The sequence below is a fragment of the Lynx rufus genome, unplaced genomic scaffold (assembly GCF_022079265.1).
Source record: "Lynx rufus isolate CCGP_SWC_20201006 ecotype Redwood Valley unplaced genomic scaffold, mLynRuf1.p SCAF_5, whole genome shotgun sequence".
Lineage (NCBI taxonomy): Eukaryota > Metazoa > Chordata > Mammalia > Carnivora > Felidae > Lynx > Lynx rufus.
This window is the reverse complement of record NW_025814867.1, coordinates 64994571-65013849: the sequence shown is the minus strand read 5'-3', so window position 1 is coordinate 65013849 and position 19279 is coordinate 64994571. Positions and strand designations below refer to the sequence as shown.

The 19279-nt window shown below is 42.6% G+C and overlaps 1 protein-coding gene across 2 annotated transcripts in view; it reads right to left on the bottom strand.

Moving 5' to 3' along the window:
• The window catches only part of FNDC3B (fibronectin type III domain containing 3B), a 361487-nt gene that overhangs the window by 17079 nt on the left and 325129 nt on the right, over positions 1-19279 (bottom strand). For both annotated transcript variants that reach the window (XM_047099654.1, XM_047099655.1), the window contains exons 23-24: positions 15735-15947; positions 1769-1935 (exon numbers count right to left, since the gene is read on the bottom strand). In XM_047099654.1, the coding sequence (XP_046955610.1) occupies positions 1769-1935; positions 15735-15947 (380 nt within the window). The remainder of the gene's footprint in view (positions 1-1768; positions 1936-15734; positions 15948-19279) is intronic.

The window sequence follows — 19279 nt, the reverse complement described above, 5'->3', positions numbered from 1 at the left end:
ACCGAAGAGGAAGAGGAAGAAGATCTGACCATGCGGCAGTGTGAGGAGCCTGTCCTTCTGTAGAAAATGTACCATGAAATTCAAGTGCTATCAATTTAGTATTCCATTGTCCACAAAATGAATCTCCACCAACAAACATGTTGAGAGGCAAAATTAGTGGCAGAAAGACCCCTGACAGGGCACCTGGGTGGCTCAGTCGGTTAAGTGGCCGAGTTCAGCTCAGGTCACGATCTCATGGTCAGTGAGTTCGAGCCCCACATCAGGCTCTGTGCTGACAGCTCGGAGCTTGGAGCCTGTTTCGGATTCTGTGTCTCCCTTTCTCTCTGCTCCTCCCCCGCTCACACTCGGTTTCTCAAAAATGAATAAACCTTAAAAAAAAAGAAAATTTAAAAAAAAAAAAAAAAAAAAAAAAAAGACCCGGGCCATTTGCTAGTTGGTAAAGGTTGGTAAATGTTCCTCGTCACAACAAATCTATTAAACCCAGTGTGTTCAGGAATCTCTTCTGTTACAGCTGACAGGCAAAATGCCACCAAGGGGCTGGGGCATTTACTACCCACGTGACCCAGCAAGGCCTTGCATCCATTTATAGTAGTTTCTTAATCACGTGAAAAAGCCACTGCCAAAGAACTTCTGGACTGCTGAGGAGCAGGGAAGCCAGGGAGAAGGTAGCTACCATAAAGTACCCTCGAAAGAGCTACAGGAAACCTTCACAGAATCCAAGCCAGGCCTTGACCCAGGCCCTGAGGTCTCTTATCCTCAGAAACGGACCCTACCCTGGTGGTAGCCGACACAGCTCCTCCATGTGGAAGCAGTGAATCCAATGGCCTTGCTCCCGGGGCCACACATATGAAGGACCTTTTTGCACAGGTCGTGCTCATCCCCCTAGCCACCTAAACGATATAGCGACTCACTTTACCCGTGTAAAACCTGGTTCAGGTAAGCTGCCTGTCTGTCCGGCAGCCTCTCAGGTCATCCTGGGCAGCAGGGACCTCCATAAGAATCACCCTATTGGCGAATGAAGGGCAAGGCTGAGGAGGCCGTGAGCGGCCGGGTGGGAGGGCTGAGCCAGACGTCGTCTGCCCTGTCATCTTGCAAGTCAGCTGGGCACAAGGCAGAACTCCGTGGCTGGAAATGGGAGTCGAGCGCTCACTACACCCCACGGAGGGAGAGCCTGGGCAGAGTGGCTTTTGCTCACTCTCCGTGCCCATGAAGGGACAGAGTAAACTAGTCACTGGCAAACCTCAAGACAAATGCTCAAGTTGGTGAGAACACCCTTCCAAAGGACCTCTCCACAGTGGCGGGGGGGACAGGCTGATGAATCGCCTGGGTCAGTCTCTAGTCTCCAGGCACCACAGCCATCTGAAGACGGAGGCCAACCTCTGCTCCTCCTGCCAGTCTCTGGGAAGGGAGACTGTCAAACCCTCTGTGGTAAATGGTCACAAGTGCTACCCACACCGGGGTCCACCCTCATTTCTAACCCCAAGTGTGCCACTGGGGTGTGTTCCTTTTCTCTGTCCCATCCTCTGCAGGGATGAGGCCACTACATTATTTGCAGTAAACATTTATACAGACCTGAGGAAAGGCCTTAGCAATTCCTCAGAGAACCCATTCCTCAGCCTTCTCTTTCAAAAAGTTGTTTTGATTCTATGTTGTTGATACTAGAAATATTAAGAGAGTACATTTTAGGTCAGAACAGAGCCTCCTACTCCAGGTCCAACATTTCCTTACTCTCATAGAAGAGCCTGCCAGAAACTCATGGCCTACAGACCTTTGATGGTGGGGGGGACGCTCTTGGTTGTGCTGAAAGTGTAGGTTTCTGAGAAGGGCCCTTCCCCAGCCTCGCTTGCCGCCTGGATTCTGAAGGAGTAGCATGTGAATTCCGTCAGTCTCTGGACCTTATAGGTGTGGCTGGGTCCTCTGTAGATGGAAATAAACCTAGAGGAAGGAGCAGAGACCATTAGCCATCTGAACTTTTATTAGTGACAAGAAATCGTCACTGTTAACTTACCTTCTACTCTATCCTATAGAGGCGATGAAGTTCATGTTAACTGGGCACCTGAGAAATACGATGTCCTCTTTACCCATGTTTTCCAGATAAGTGAGTTTTGGCTAGAAAATTCCTTAAATTTTAACCTTTATCTTTGCAACAGCTTTCAAAGCCCCTTTCCCAAACTAGTAAGAAGACATTTACGATTACAGAGCTTTCAGAAAACAGTTTAAAAGGAGAAAACAAAAATACTTGGCTCAGAATCATCTATCAGGTTAATCAAAATAACAGAAAAACAGCCCAGGTGAACTGGACAGTTGAAACTGGTAGCTTCTGGAGCCTTCTCCTATCTGAACGAGGATAATTTTGTACTTTGCTAATCATTATTTCTACGAGACATAAACATAGAAGGCATGAATATAAAAAAAAATAAGGCCTTTGGGGTGCCTGGGTGGCTCAGTCGGTTAAGTGTCCGACTTCAGTTCAGGTCATGATCTGATGGTTCATGTGTTTGAGCCCCGCATCAGGCTCTGTGCTGACAGCTCAGAGTATGGAACCTGCTTTGGATTCTGTGTCTCCTTCTCTCTCTCAAAAATAAATGTTAAAAAAAAAAAAATTAAAAAAATAAGCCCTTACATTTTCAAGTGTTTTTCTCCCAGGGTCTTGAAACATTTGTATTTTTACAATAAAATGGGATTACCTAGAACTACTACATACTATTGTCATTTGTCTTTTTATTAATTAAATGTAAAAATTTGGAAATAACTTCCCCCAAATGACCCAGAATTTCTGTAGATTACAGTTTTGAAGCCTGCTGTTCCAGGAACATTTTGGGAACCCCTACATGAGTTAACCCAACACACAACCTTGTTGCTACACAGGCCCATGGTTCTCCCAGTTTCCAGTGGTTCGACACAGCATCTGAGGACAATCTGCTGTCTTCAGATACCGTTGGAAGTCGGTCAGATAGAATCACAATTTAAAATGTCTCGACTCTTAGGCCCATTTAGCTCAAGGGGAAGGCAGAATTTATGAATTCATTTAGCAAACATTTCTTGAACATCTGCTGTGTGCCACTCTGTGGATTCAAAGACGAGTAAGACCTAATCCTGTGGGCTAGTTGGTCCTGTGTATGTGGTCAGCCTTTCCCTGTGCCAGAGAACAGTCCCTGTGGATAGTTCTAGAGCTTAAACTACTTTTTCAGAAAACCTGTCAGAGTCCATCCTTATTTTAAAACACCCACGCATTCATCAGCCTTTACAATTGAGTTCCTGAGCCCTAGTCATTTCACTATTTAATGTTCCTTCTGCTTTACTGTGTAAGGAAGCACCTTTTACTGAGGGCTGAACATTTTCAATTTCAGGGAAAGCCAGAGTCCATGCTGAAACCCACAAATACCATGGCAACCTATTTAGTACTCTTGACACATTACCACCTTAATGAAGATACCCTTGCTAATGCTAGAGGCAAACAGCTATTCATTAACTCAGCCTCACCTGGGCCCGAATCTCTAACCAGAGTAATTGCCCTGAGTTATACCACAAAATGGAAGTCATGGTTTAAGGAGTAAAAAGTGTTATACTTCCATTACAAACTTGCACTAAGACCTGGTTTTTAAAAGAATTTGGAGAGGTTCACTACCAACAGTACGGCTTCCCTGCCATGCCCTGATCTAAGGAGACTGTTTCCCTTTGAAAATAAGGTCAATACATCTATCTGGGCAGTAGCACTCACAGTCCCAGAGGAAGGTACTGAAGCAGATTCACGGCTCTAATTTGATAGTGTAATCTAAATTGGGCTAAGAGCATACACATCAATTTTCAAATACATCAAAATCTGCTTCAGGACTGTTTTTTTTTTTTCCTCTTTCATTTACTGTTTTGTCCTTTTACTGCATTTTAATTTTTTTACATTGCATCCCAATTTATAGAAGCCACCGTGGAAACAGGTGCTAGCAATGAAATCTACAATTTCACCGTTAGAGCATTGGTTTGAGTCTGGGGATAAATGTTACTTAGAAAAACGAAAGGCTGCATTTGCTTTGCTTTTAGAAAAAAGCCAGAGTGACTCTGAAGGTTCTAAAGGAGGCTTTCACCCAGAGGATTTCAGGTTTAAGTTTACTCCCCTTGCATTCAGTGAGGGTGCACTTAGGCAGGTGCAGGAGGGAAAGGGGTAGTTCTTTCTCCCTCCAGCCTTTTCTAGAATAAGCATGTGTTTGGTCCTTTGATTTAGCTCTCTATTTTGGCAGTAATAAATCACAACTTGCTTGCTGCCCTGCTTTGTCTGGCTTCCCTCCCCTTAGAAAAGGCATGGGAAGAAATTCTGGGGGAAATTTTGTTCTCAAAATGTGTATGGGGATCAATGAAAATGGATGGGGCTAATATGGGGCTAATTCCTAGGTCACATAATTAGCGCACTTAGAGAAAAAGAGGTGACTTGTCTGTCCTCTTGGGGCCTGTGTCCTAAGGTGGACACACAGGTCCAAGTCAGAAGGAGCTGAGCAATGAAATAAGACAGCTGGGCCACTCCCTCCTGAGGACTTCTCCCCACATGGCTCATTCTGATGGTGACTGAGAGCCACAGGGAGCCATTAACAGACAGAGACAGCAAGTCTGCAAACTGTCTAAAAATTCATACGTTTCTCACTTTAAAGGTTTCCCGTACCTTCCTTCTTCTTGAAGAAACAGTGCAAGTGTGAGAGAGTGGGGTGAAGGGAGGAGATAGACTGGGCACTAATTAATGCTGTTCATAATATGGGACGCATTTACACATAGTCCTAATTCCATGTTACTTTACTTTTAACAAAGAAATTTAGTATATGCCTCAGTAAAAAAAAAAAAAAAAAAAATTATAGTTCAATGCTACACGGAAGTAAGTTTGTCAGTCAAAAGCCAAAAATCCTTCACAAAATCTCAGCTCCCCATTTGAGGTTTCTGGAACTAGGACCTTATGTTAACAGCCAATTTGGCACTTTGAGTCTAATCCCAAGGGTTTCGAGAGTTTTGATGTGGAAGACTTTCAGAGGTAACACTGGTTGTATGCTGCTTCTCCACCCACCTGGGCGTCTGGTGTGCTCTTGGTCGATGTGGGTTCCACAAACAGAACAGGTCCTGCAGACTAGGAGCCACCGGCAACTTATTTGGCCTCTTGGTGCCTCAGTGTTTTCCTCTGTGCAACAAGGGTAATGCTAGAACCTTCCTCAGAGGACTGGTGTCAGGTGTAAATGGGTTAACCAAAGTGTTTAGACCAGTCCTGAGCTGTACTAACCACTCAGTAGGTGTCAGTCACGATTATTTTATAATGCTAGGAACTTTTAACCAAGAAAGGCCACTCTTCCTTCTGAGAGACCATCTATATCACTCAGGTCTAATACAGAGGTTGTTCTCTTTTCTCCTGGGTAGGAAGTTGGCTGTGTGGTGAGAGAGGCTGCAAACCAGGCATCTGCTTTGGGGCTCGGTCAGTGAGGCTGCTCACCTTCTGTGCCCCGGACCCCTCGTGAGGGTGGGGGGGGAGCGGGCAAGAATAACGTCTTTCCCAATCTGGGTGGGATTCAGTTTGACAGCCCCAGTCCCTACACAGAGTAGGTCTTAAATAAATGCCACTGATCCTGAATTTCTTTCTGTATATGCCGATGGTAGCTTCTGTTTCAAAGAAAGGCCAGCCAAGACAAAATAAGCACACAAGCCAACACAAAAAGAATGGAGTCCCTCTTTTACCGCAATTCTGTCATTATTTTCCATCATTCCAAGAGGTGGGAGAGGAAAGAATCTTCTTCCTTTGGAGCCAGTGATTTATGCCAGTTGCACGGTGGCCTCTCTAGGAGACTCCGTAGGTTAACGCCCTGTGGCCAGAATCACCCAGGGAGAGATTAAAAGTATTCATCAAATACTTGTTTTACAAAGACCAAGTCAATTTTTTCTTTCCTCAATCTTTTTTTTAATCCACCCTCATTTTAAAATTCATTAATAAGTCAGCCAGAGGCCTTTGGTGATAGAATGGAATATATGCGATGGGTCTTAAGACACAATGACTGAAGGCTACATATTTCACTGCAACCAAGGATTCAGCACTTAGAGCATGGCTTTGCCATGAAAAGAGGAGGAGAGTAGCCCTTCAGCTTTTCTGATCCTTCTCCCTCCCTCTTATATTTAGGCAGTCCAGCGTCAGTGTTTGGGCTCCATATGTGCTCATGTACCATAGGGCCTGGGACAAGAGTCACCATTAGAGGCCAACGGGAGTCCTGCTGTCTTGGTGGCCCTGATCCATACTATTTTAGTGTGCACTGCCCGAGCCTGGGGAAAGGGATATCCCTGGAATGAGAGAAAAATCAACCGTGAATGGGGAGGATCTGGAGCAGCTGGGGTGCCTACATCATCAAAAGATGGTCAAAAAAACCTCTCACCAAGGCCCCAATCCTTTGATTTCCGAAGGTGAGAGTGTGGCCCGGACAATCAGCAATGCACTATGTGGAGAGTCTGCTGTGCCCTGGGCCACTTTCCTGGTCTAGGCTGCCAGTAGAAACTGGACCACTCTGGGCTTCTCCCTGAGTCGTCCCCCTCTCCCCCTCCTGTTGGTGGGCAGTGGTGGAGCACAGGGACTTGGACCCAGGAAGACCGGATGCAAACCTCAGCTCTGCCCCTTACTGCCCCACCATGCGCCCCTGCTAAGCATCAGTTCTTCCATCTGCAAAACAGGGACAGTATCTGCCTCTTAGGTTGTTTTAAGTGTCAAATGCAGAAATGTGGGTACAAAGCTCAGCATGGAATCCAGTACCTGGTAAGAGTTCAACACACGGTGTCCAAGTCAGGCTAAAGTGCCCTGAGGACAGCAGGTCTCTCAACTCCTGCCACACAGGGCTCTCTCCAGGTTACTGCGGCCATCACTGGCTCATGTCCCAGCAGGAATAGGTCCATATGAATTTGTGATGTTCTGCTGCATCTGCTGTGGCCTATGTTAGACACATAGCTCTCCCACCACGTAAGTTAATCTACTTGAAATGTTCACACTGTTATTGTTATTACGTGAACGTTCCAGTGCTACAGCAGTGCAATGAAACATGTATAACAGGTGGCATGGTTCCTGGAACATAGTACATGCTCAATAAAATCACTGAGTAGTTTTAGTATCAGTTCAGGCTGAAGCATATGTAGCCACAAGGACCCCTGTGGAATCATAGCTCCTTAAAAGTCATCTTGGCACTGTGGGCCTATACTGGCATTGCCTCTGAGGGGTCTTCTACTCTGTGCTCAATCCCTGCTGCCCATGGCCATGTGCTTTTGGTGGCATCAACCGAATGACCCCAGACTCCTGTGAAGAGCAAGTAAGAGAACAGGTATGGAAACACCCATGCAGCTGCCCCACTGGCTCAGGAGCTGAAGAGACAAGGGGTAGTAACACTCTTTGCAGTCCGCAGACTTGAGGTTGAGTTTAGGTTCAAGAGCCTGGTGATTGATCATGGACTCTATAGCCAGGTAAGCTATTCCCTTCTCTGTAAAATGAATATGATTACAGTGCCCCTGCCCCAGAGGTTGTTGTGAGAGAATCAAGTGGCATAATGCGGGGAGAACTCATTATGAAATGCATAGCACCTGTGCTAATACTAATACTAATGTTACTAATCACAAAATGCCAAGGTTTATGAGTGATGTACCTTGTTTCTCATCATTGGAGAAGCCTGAAGGATGTCCCCAGAATGGCATTCTTTACTTATACTCCCTTAGGCTTTCCTGGACCAGAGAGAAAGCTGCGCATATGAATACCATCCATCCCGTCCTGATGAACCCAGGCCGAGAACTGCCGCTGACAACAGATGAAGACAGGGGCAGTGGGGCCTATCAGTGCTGCCCATTAATGGGAATTTGGGCATTTTTACTTAGAGGAAGGAAAAAATGGGAAGAAATGCTCTCTTGTACTAAAAATATTTACTTGGAAAGGGAAACATAAACAAGGCAGAAGGTTGGCTGGGTCACTGAAAGTTTACAGTCGAAATGGATTCTTTACGGCTCTGCCTCTAACTTGCTTCGGCGTGGACTGTAATGTCTTGAAACTAAGCACTTCTGTGGTAACAAGCACACATGGGTTTTAATGTTGCCAATTTAACTCTGATTTATGAAAATGTTTTACATATCTGTGAATACAAAATGATTCTGCTTATTCTGCTGGCCTATCAGAGTACTCCAGGGTTGGTACAAAGACGTACAAAGACCTTGGCCACAGTGCATAGTCTGTTGCCTTCGCTATGAACTTGGACAAGTTGATAACTCTCCAGGCTGAGTTCCCAGACATTTGGGATAATAATGTCTTGTTCACCTGGCAGGGATTTTTAGGAGATCCAAATGAGGGGAACAAGTAAATTCTATGATTTCTTATTAATTATACACTAGGAAGGCAAAACAGCAGATTCTTGACGTTTTCAAGAAGTTCTAGGGGAAGGCTGTCCTTTTAACCTCAGTATTCTAGGCTTCAACACATTGTGAAAGATGACTTTTTTACACTGACGGGCTACTGAGGGAAGAAATTCAGACATGTTACATTTTTGAATATTTATTTTAAATCATTTTAGAGTAAAATGATGATATATAAAGAATTTAATTTTAAACTCAATTTCCTTAAAAGTTTTGTACACCCCCCCCCAAAAAAAATCCCAAAATGCCCTGGACAGCTCATAACTTAAATTTGCAGTACAAAATGAGATGACACTAAGGATTTTGTGTTTACTATCTGTTGCTGCTACCTTATAATCCCCAAGGTCCATTACAGGCTAACAGCAGCTCATTAATATTAACTCCTCAAAATGATCTACTCTGCTGACCTAAAATGGACTTAGTCTATTAAAGGCTGCACATTTTGAAATCTGTCCTACAATAGCACAAATCAACAGCTGTTAATAAGCTCAGGACAGCTATTTTCCTTAACAATGACATGTCATTGCCTTCATTCTTTCTTAATTTCCCAGGGCTGCATGGACTATGTATGTGCGTCTGTGAGAGAGAATCTCCTACGTTACTGAAGCCATGTTTGGGAATGGAGAATGTTCAAAACAGGAATGGATAGTATGTGTCCTCATTCTACCAAGAACACCGAGTCCTGTTATGCCTACGCAGGAGCAGATGGAAGCAGATGGCATCATGTGGGGACATCTGAGGCAGGGAAGGTGCATTTCCTAAACCGGTTTTGATGCTGGTGAGCGTCTCCATTTGCAGATGAAGCACCCAAGTGTCAAGGAGTTCCGAAAGACCAACGTGCAAGCAGTTGCTTTCCTCCCTGCACGTTCTCAGCTGCATATGTGCCTATCCGCTTGTGAGTGCTCCAGCTGCAACACTTTTTAGTTAGGTTTCGTTTTATGCTCCTTTTCGAAGAAATAACACGTCCATACAGCTACTGATGAGACTCCACGTAGAATAAAAGAAAATGCTTTTTTTTCAATTTTTGTTGTTCACACTGTACTTCGTTATTGATATATTAAAAAGGAGATTTATTTACTTTCAAATAAAGGGTCTCAGGATGAAGACCACCCGAGAACCCTGAAACATCCCATTTTTCTACTTTCTTTGCAGGGAATCTTATCTTCAAGGATACTCTTTGCAGAGTCTTCCAGATGTCTGTTTGTCTACTTCTATTTTAATGGGCTTGTCTCAATCTGATCTGATTTAGGAAAAAATACTGAGAAAAATGCTACCCAACTCCATTCTATTTATTTATGTTTCAAGTAGATAAAAATTCTATTTTCAAATAGAAAAAAAAAAAAAAAAAAAACAACAAACCCGTAATCAATTTTTTACTTACAGTGCCATTAAGATCTCCAATGGTTCATTTACGGTCACTTACCTCTCCCCATAACTGACATTTCAGCCTGAAACTGACTAAGCCAGCGGTACTTTTTATTTTTGAGGCTCTTTTGAGACATGAGAATGTTTTTTCCCCATCAGTCAGGGACTGGAGACAGGCATCATCAGTTCCAATTTGTAAAGGGAAAAACTAAGGCAAAAAGAAGTTAAGGGATACGCCTCTAGCCATCTAGAAACTCAGTAACAACTCTGGGATTACAAATAAGAGATTTGACACCCCCGTGGAGAACCACAATTGCCTTCCGGTGACTAAAGATAAATAAAAGTGTCATTTATCCAACAAGGGTGATCATGTGTATCAGGACAATTCCAGAGAAGCAAAGGAAATGAATACCATGGGTCTGTGTGGGCCCTGAGCTAGTTGCCTTACATCTATTTAATTCAGCAATATGCTCTGAGAAACAGAAGCAGGGGTTTGTTCTGTAATAGGCATACATTAAGAAAGTTCACTTCTCCCGTAGTGCTCATATACCCTGGAGACTTTTATTAGTTGCCTAATGTGTATTTTTTCAGGGATTCATTATGTAGATTATTTTCTGTCCCTCTCTAACAATAAATAGTCAGTCATAATGAACACATTAACAAAGCCCTCCAATTTTGCCTGCTGTAAGGAAAAGTGTCACGGGCACAAGGGCTGAGTTAAATGGAGAGCAACTGGTAATGATCCACTCTATTAGAGCCCTCTCTCCCAACCCCTTTTGCTGGAAATATATTGGCTTTAAAATACACTGGCCATCTGACTAAACCTGAACAACAGAGTAGCCATAAATGCATTCCTGGAACTTAAGTTCCCCTTGCCTCGGTGCTGTGTACAATTATCAAGAACATGGACCCATAAGGGTCAGGACGAGAATCAGCATCAACTCAAATTCTGTTAGGGCAACATAACGTTTCATTTCAATAACACAGACAGATGCATCTTCAAAATCATCAGTACAGCGTTACAATCTTAAAATGCATGAGCTGATCTTGTTATTCTAATCCCTGTATTAGGTTAATGCAGCATTATGAAAATGTTTACTTTGGGTGTATATTTTTCTTGAATACACAGGAACCAAAGACATTCGGATCTTCTGTGCCAGATTTGCTAAGCATAATAGACTTCATCACTCTACGGCCAAACTAATGTAATTTGTGCTTTTCTGTTGAAATCAAATAAAATCTCTTGTGCTGTCTGCTCATTGTTTCCCATTAACTTATTTTCTCAGGAGGTAAGTTCCTTACAGGTAGCCACATACCTCAAAAGACTTAGCACATTATAGTAATTCAAGAAAACAACAACAACAACTGTGATTGAGTGATTATAATCTATTAGGGATAAACTTAGTCCTATAAATATAAAGCACTGCTTTGAAGCTGCTGCATAAATATGTAGTCAGTGCCCTTGGAAAGGGAGACTTGTGAGTCAAAAGCTTGAACACATGGAAAACAAATGTGCCATTCAAGGGGAAAAGAATATTCAATGTAGCAAGTCCAGGTGACCCAGATGAATTCTAGGTTGACTTACCTTGAGACAAGGACTTGGGCAAGATGCCCTTTTGGGATCCCTTCTATTTACATGAAATAGCTCCAAACTTAAAAAGAGCCATGTGTAAAAGAACCAGAATAGAAAGAGACACTTAGTTGGAGAAAAAACCAAGGGCACATTTCTGTGCTTTGGAGGTCGTATCCTTGGTTTCCACCCAATCCTGAGTCTGCACCACCCATCTCTAACTGAAGGCTATTTTGCATGAGATTATAAGATCAGGACCCCTTTATGACTCACTCAACCTGTTACCATCTCTAAGAAGCATTCTCTGCTCATTTCATTTTAAGCTTAAAATCATAATAATCATGAGTTAAATCAACTTATCAAAACCCATTTTTTTTTTCATCTAGATGGTGGAAGGCTTTGATAGAAATCCAATCAGCATAGAAAATATTTCATTTTTTATTAAAAAACTAAATAATGTAGAGGGTGGCGCTTGGGTGGCTCAGTTGTTTAAGCGTCTGACTCAATTTCGGCTCAGGTCATAATCTCACAGTTGTGAGATCAAGCCCCGCATCGAGCTCTGCACTGAGCAGGAAGCCTGCTTGGGATTCTCTCTCCCCCACCCCCCCCTCTCTCTCTGCAAACCCACCTGCTTGCTCATACTCTCTCTCAAAATAAAATAAACATTAAAAAAAATGACTACTGTAGATAAAAGCTCTCAGTGCTTGGTGCTTTGTAGGCGTTCAACAAATAGAAGTGTGCTTTAGGACGTTTGAAAATATATTTTTGGCTCAACATTATACTTAGATATCTCTGGCTCATTTCAGATTTTTTGATTGAGGGGTATATAAACAAATATAATAAACCAGCACATTGTAGATGTAAAACCTTAGGGGTTTAGGGGTGTGAGACATTAAGTGGTTGCCCTAATAAAGAAAGTTAGCATCTTTCTTATTATTTACTTATTTGTCAAAAGCAGAGACTAGAATGTGAAGAAAAAAGAGATAACATGCTGAGACACCCTTTTGTAATGGATCTAGCTCACAAATGATATACAAATATTCAGTGCTTTAAGGTGAAAAAGGTGGGAAGGAACTCTGCATTCAATCTTCTAGTTTAGCCTCTATTTTATGGATGAGAAGAGAAAGAAAGACCAATAGTTTAGCAGTCAAATCAAACTCTTTAATTTTATAATTACGAAGCATGGAGTTACTAATTTTCATTGTGCTTCTGTTGCAAAAATTTTTTTAAATGTTTATTAATTTTGAGAGAGCATGTGCAATCCTGCACCTGCGTGCAGGAGTGGGGGAGGGAGGGAGGGAGGGAGGGAGGGAGGAAGGGAGGGAGAAAGAGAGCGAGCGAGCGAGCGAGAGAGAATCCCAAGCAGATTCGGTGCTTCCAGAGCAGAGCCTGGAGTGGGGCTTGATCCCATGAACCGTGAGATCATGTCCTGAGCTGTAATCAAGAGTCAGATACTTAACTGACCGAGCCACCCAGGTGCCCCCATTGCAAAATGTTTTAAGAGTAACATTACTTTCATACTGACTAGGACAACTGTCCGACTCACATAGCCAGCTCTCCTTTCCAGTGCCCACAACGGCTGGTGAGTAAAGTAAATTAAAACCACAATTAAGTCTATCTCTGGTTCTCACCTTGGCCACAAGTAAGACACACAATATTTTTGACACATCCATAATAAGAACTCATTAGTGGCTAATGAAATCAGTGCATACGCTAAGGAATACGTATACTTTTCCCAGAAGTCCCGACTAGAAATCACTCTGGCAACAAGTTTAATGGAAAAGCTGGTCCTTGAAAGAAGATACTTTCAAACGGACAAGCCAGGTCCAAGTCCTAAAGAACCACAAGGAGACCAGAACTGACAAAAACCACGCTAATCACAAGAATTATAATGTATCCTAGCCAGATGATTTCTCCCCAGTCCTCATGAGTCAAGATCCAAAGTTAAATAAAGGCTTGGATTTGAGGGGCCAATCGACACAAGAGCTCAGTTTCAGGACACTGAGGAAGGTCATCTTCAAACTCAAATTAGGCCAAGTTTCATCCTATTTAATCATAGGAAAATTATTCCACAAATAGAATGAGAATTTGTTATGCTCCATACTCCCATCACTTTAAATAACTTTCTGAGAGCACTGACAAATCTAATTTAAAAAAGATAAATTTGGACTCCAGATCATAAAATTAAGAAAAATACTGTTCCTAATCGTTGGTTTTCTTAAATCGCCATTTAAATTTAGGCAAGTCATTTATTGATTAACAATGATAACTTTGGGCCTCCTTTTTTTTTTTTCTTTTTCAAAATAGCACAAATTGATTACTACATTCTACACTGTTTTCTGTCTGGCATATTAAAATGTCTCATACTCATTCAGACTGGTGTTCGTGGAACTTTTGTTCTGAGCATCTCTGTACAGTTCTCCATACGAGGCGCCCAAGGCGGATGCCCCACAAAGGGCAGGGCTGCTGCAGGATGCACCCAGCTGGTTTGGAGCAGAGCCTTCGCTCTCCCCACCTTTCTGGAGGTAACAGTAGAGGCAACTGCATGAGGAGTTAGGAAGCCCCCAATTCTGCTGCCAACGTCGATGTTTCCGGACTTCACTTTTTCTGAAGCAGTACAACTAGAAGACAGTCTCTAATGAAGATTCTATCATCAAAGGATGCCAAAAGCCCAAGGAAAAAACAAAGGCTTGTTTGCAAATTTCCCCAAATGCTAGCTTCAAATATTTACCAGGGTTTCTGTTAGTCCATAATTCGTGTTCTTGCCAGCCCTCTCTAGTCGAGGAATCCCCTGCCAGTAAAATAATGAACGCACAAACACGCATCCAAAGGTACAGAGCACAGTTAAGATGAATGATCTTGTCCATGAGTGAGGATGCATTTAACCTCTAATGAACCTACCAAAAGCAGCCTCATTTTCTCTGTGCTTTCTACACCAGGACTAGTTTCCAATAGATGATCATTTTTGTTCTTCTGTAGTCAAATTACTGGCTTTGACAGGTCCTTCAGTCCAGTTCAAACATCACCTGTTTCAAAAAGCCATTCCTGGTCTTTGCAACCCGATGGTCTCTGCCTCCTCCAACGTCCCAGAGCATTTTTCTCCAATGGTACTAAAGTTCTGAGACCATCTGTGGGTTGATACTATGCGTCTGGAGGCAGGGGCTTGTTTTTCCTTGATCTTGGTCTCCACTGAAGGCCTATCTCATAAAATGCCTGCCACACAGGACTCCACTGCACTGAAATGAATCAAAGTTCTCGAGTAGAGTGGGGGGTGAAGACTGGACAGCGGTTTCTGTGCTAACTAAACCAATTCCCTGTGTAAAGGAGCAGGAGCTATAATGCATAAAGTGGAAAGGACAGGAATGTTTTTGTGTTTAGCAGATAGGCCAAAGGGAAATAGCAGCGCGGGTCTGTTCCAGCAGGGTGTCTTGGATTTATGGTCACCTCCCACCTCCTTCACCTCATTCTCTGATTTGGACTTTTGGTAACAGAACAATTCTGCCCTCATTACCTCTTACTCTGCATCTGAATTATTCCTAATACAGTTCAGAGGCCCACCTTCTGATGGGCCATTTTCAGAGGAAATGAAGTTAGGTTAAATAAATACTAGGTGAAAGGCTGGCTTTGATTTCTGTGGCCGAGAGTATTTTGCTGGGCATGGAGTCTTATAAAGAATCTCCTGTTTGCTCTGGCTAATCTGATACTGCGTTGCCCATAGTTACAGAATACAATCCCCATCTGTACATCACCACAGCTATTTCGGATTGGTAAACATGATTGTCCTGATGGTTACTGAATATTTAAAAAGCTAGCATCTCTTCCTAAGTCTCATTTCCCTCTGCACTTGTGACTGATCTAACGCTATAACATAGCATGGGCTTGCGTATGACAATTTTATTTTTAGATAATTTCTCTCCGTTATCTGGCTCTATGAAAGAAAAAAAAACAAACACACAGATTATGACTTGTAGGCAAATCAGGATCTTCAGAATGTTAGTTTAGAAAATCCCAAATGGAGGGGCCCCTGGGTGGCTCAGTCAGTTAAGCGTCTGACTTCGGCTCAGGTCATGATCTCACTGTCTGTGAGTTCGAGCCCCGCCTCAGGCTCTGTGCTGACAGCTCAGAGCCTGGAACGTGTTTCGGATTCTGTGTCTCCCTCTCTCTGCTCCTCCCCTGCTCATGTTCTGTCTCTCTCTGTCTCAAAAATAAATAAACGTTAAAAAAAAATTAGAAAAAAAAAAAAAAAAAAGAAAAGAAAATTCCAAATGGAGAACGGAGGTCCACGATGCAGGACCCCAATACACAGGAAACCTTTCAACGGGAGGAAGAGTGTTTTATTAGAGGACAGGTGAACAAGCAAGGATTCATTCGGACAGAACCGCCCCCTTCACCCGCCCCGCCAGCTCACCTCTTGTTTCTGTCTTCCAACTGCAGTGTGTACACCATGTGAGCGGCTGTGTGGGTCTTGGTGTTACTGTCTCCCCACTTCAGCTTCAGGCTCTGGGGCCCCGCGGCAGCACATTCGAGCCTCGGAGGCAAGGGTGGCAATGGCCGAGTTTTTGCCCTAATGAACTGACTAAACGGTCCAGCTCCAATTTCATTGACGGCTTGAATTCTGATCCTGGAAAAAGGGAAAAAATACACACGTTGCAGTTGAAGATGCGGCAATTCCTCACTGGAGGCAGACACTTGTGGAGTATTTCTTCTGCGCCCCTAAAACTGTACCATGGAATAACGAAAAATAAGCCAATGTAATTCAAGACGAATAGAGAATAGGGCAGCTTGGGCAAACAGATTTTGCTCCCCCTTCCAAAACCCAGCAAACATAGAGCAGTTAGCAAGATACCTCTTAGCCCTTTAATTTAAAAAAAAAAAAAAAAAAGAAGGGAAAAAAAAGTCTGTTGTCTGAGGGAACACATCCTAAAGATGTGCTATTGTATTTTGTTCTAAGCCACATGTTACCTGCCTCAGAGTCACTTTTGGAAGTGAGTGGGCTGTAAAGAAGAAATGAAATAGGAAAGCAAAGGAATTTCCTTTAGGGTTTACAAAGGGCAGAAGCTCTTCAACAGGGCACGTCTCCAGCTTTGCCCAACCACCTCTGCTAGTCCAGAACCACATAAGCGCGCAGGCACTGCTGGTAATGGGCTGTCACTCAGCTGTCTGTATCTGAATCGCAACTGCATGTTTGCAGAGTGCAGTGTTATGGATAATAAAGATGCCTTAACACTGTCCTCACGGTCTGTGAATTTAAAATCAAAGAGAGTTAAAATTAATAAATAAAATAATATCCTGCTATTATTCCTCTTTTCCTCGCGCCTCTGTTTCCTTCCTAGTTGACTGAAACAGCTCTCCAAGGCCTTCATACAACAAACACATGGATGGCACTGCCCCAACCTCATTCTCGACACTGCTCCCCACGGTGACTGCATGTTCTGGAAGCTTGTTTCCTCCAGGCATTTGGCGGCCCGCACACCCCTCGTTCAGGCTTTCCTCCTCTGCTTCTCAGACCTAAGTTCTGACATCACCTCCCCACCGCCCTCTGTTCCTCTTCTCTTTTTCTGCACAGTACGGGCAGTTCTCTCAATAGTCTATTTCCATGGCTCCACCCACTTGGAAGACCACTCACTCCCAGCTCTGCCTTTCCACCTCTTCATGCCCCACTCCTGGCCTCCAGCAGAAACCTCCACCCAGGACCCTCGCTAGGTACACAAGCATCTTACCGAGCTGACTGAGCAGTGTGGGGTCGCTGGTTCTAAAAGTGTGCACACATTCAAAACAGTGTTTCAAAGCACATGATAATAATAAAACATAGAGCCAGAGATAAATTCTTAGGAAACCGATCAATTTGAAACATTCTCATAATTTAGTTTTATGTGAGTCTCTTACAGCAATTATTGCTTACACATAGAAAATACTATTTAGGTACTACAATACCTAAATTCATCTTGTGATCTCCAATTAGCATTAATTCTTCAAATTTAAAGATTACATAATTCAGCACGTCAGTCTAACAATATGCCTGTAGACTGCGGACAGGGCAAAAACAAACAAACAAACAAACAAAACCCCTCAGATTAATTACAGGTGAGAGGAAGCAAGCACGCCCTACCCTGTACCCTGTCTCCCCCACTGAACGTGGCAATAAACCTGGAGAAAATAAATGGAGCAGCTATTTAACAACTCCCAAAAAGCAAACAGTAGCTGGAGGATTTGGTGAGATATTTACCATTTTTTAATTCATTTACCATTGCATTTACCATCTTTTCCCCTCTATTATCCCCCAAACTGGACTCAATGCAGCCTGAAATCCAAAGGCAGACATCTGCATGGACTGAGGGCTCTGGGGGAAATACGGTTCAAAGAACGGGGTTTCTGGAAGCTCAGAGTGAATGGGGAAATTCCTCATTCTTTTTTTTTTTTTTTTCCTGCATTCTCTCACTCCCCAGTCCTTAGACAATTCCTTCATATTAATAGCCTAAAGAAGAAAAAACACACGCTCATACGAATTGGTACAGGAAAAGCACCTGATGAAATCCGTCTATTCATCACAAAAATTCTCAGAAAACTAGGGATAGAAGGAAACTCTCTCAATCTGAAAAGGGCATCTATAGAAACACCTACAGGTAACCTTATACTTAACGGTGAAAGACTAAATAATTTCTAAGATTAGGGAGAGTGCAAGGATGTCTACTTTCAACACTCCAACTCAACATCATGGACTAGAAGTCCCAGCCAGCGGCAGAAAAAATGGCACAAAGAAAGAAAGGAACTGAACTACAAGACTCTGCTGAAAATTTTAAAGAAACTCTAAATAGAGAGAGACATTCTGCGTTCACGAATTGGAAGGCTACACAGAAAGAAAAGGTCAGTTTGCCCCAAAGTGATCTATAGATACAATGTAATTCTACGAAAATTCCAGCAGGATTCTTAGCAGATCTAGAGAAACTGATTCTAAAAGTTATGTGGAAAGGCAAAAGAACTAAAATTGCCAAACACAAAACTGGAAACTAAGAATAAAGTTGAAAGAATCACACTTTTTGACTTAGGACTTACTATAAAGCTACAGTAATCAAGACAGTGTGGTACTGGTAAGAGACAGACACATGGATCAATATGAGAGAATACAGACTCCAGAAATAGATCTACACAAATATGAATGATTGATCTCTGACAAAAGTGCAAACGTAATTCAACGGAGAAAGAATAGTCTTTTTAACAAATGGTGTTGGAACAGCTGGTTATCAGTAGGAAGACAAAACTCAATCTCAACCTTCTAAACTTAACTAAATTCTAAACTTAATTCAGAATGGACCACAGATCTAAACACAAAACGTAAAATACAAAACTTTTAAGGAGAAAACAGAAGAAAATAAATAGTACTTGTTACCTAGAAATAAGGAAAGAACCATAGCATGTTGCCAAGAATAAAGAGGCACTACAGCTCTCATATATTGCTAGTGAGAGTGCATAATGGTACAGCCACATTGGAAAACGGTTTTCCTATCAAATTTTTTATTAAGCTTCACACAGTTGTGCGACCCAGCAATCCCACTCCCTGTTCTTTGGAGAAATTAAAATTTATGTTCATACAAAACTGACACACAAATATTCACAGCAGCTCTATCCACAATCACCCCAAACCAGATAAATATTTGCCTCATAGTTTGGAATGTACCAAATACTTATCTCTGATAAAGTACAGTAAAAATTCCATTAGAAAGAACTGGACTTTTCCCAGATTCTAATATACAAGGGGCTGTCTCAGGTCTCTTGTAGATAGTGCAAAGTAAGTCTCTCAATATAACTTCAAAAGATTAAAATAAACTCTTTCTCACCTCTCAATATGAATCTTGTAGTTTTATGGTTTTAATACAAGAGGGTTTTTTTCTATGATTGGAAAATAAGAAATTTTTCTGCAACTGGAGAGGAAAAGTCTTTTAAAAAGAGGTCATC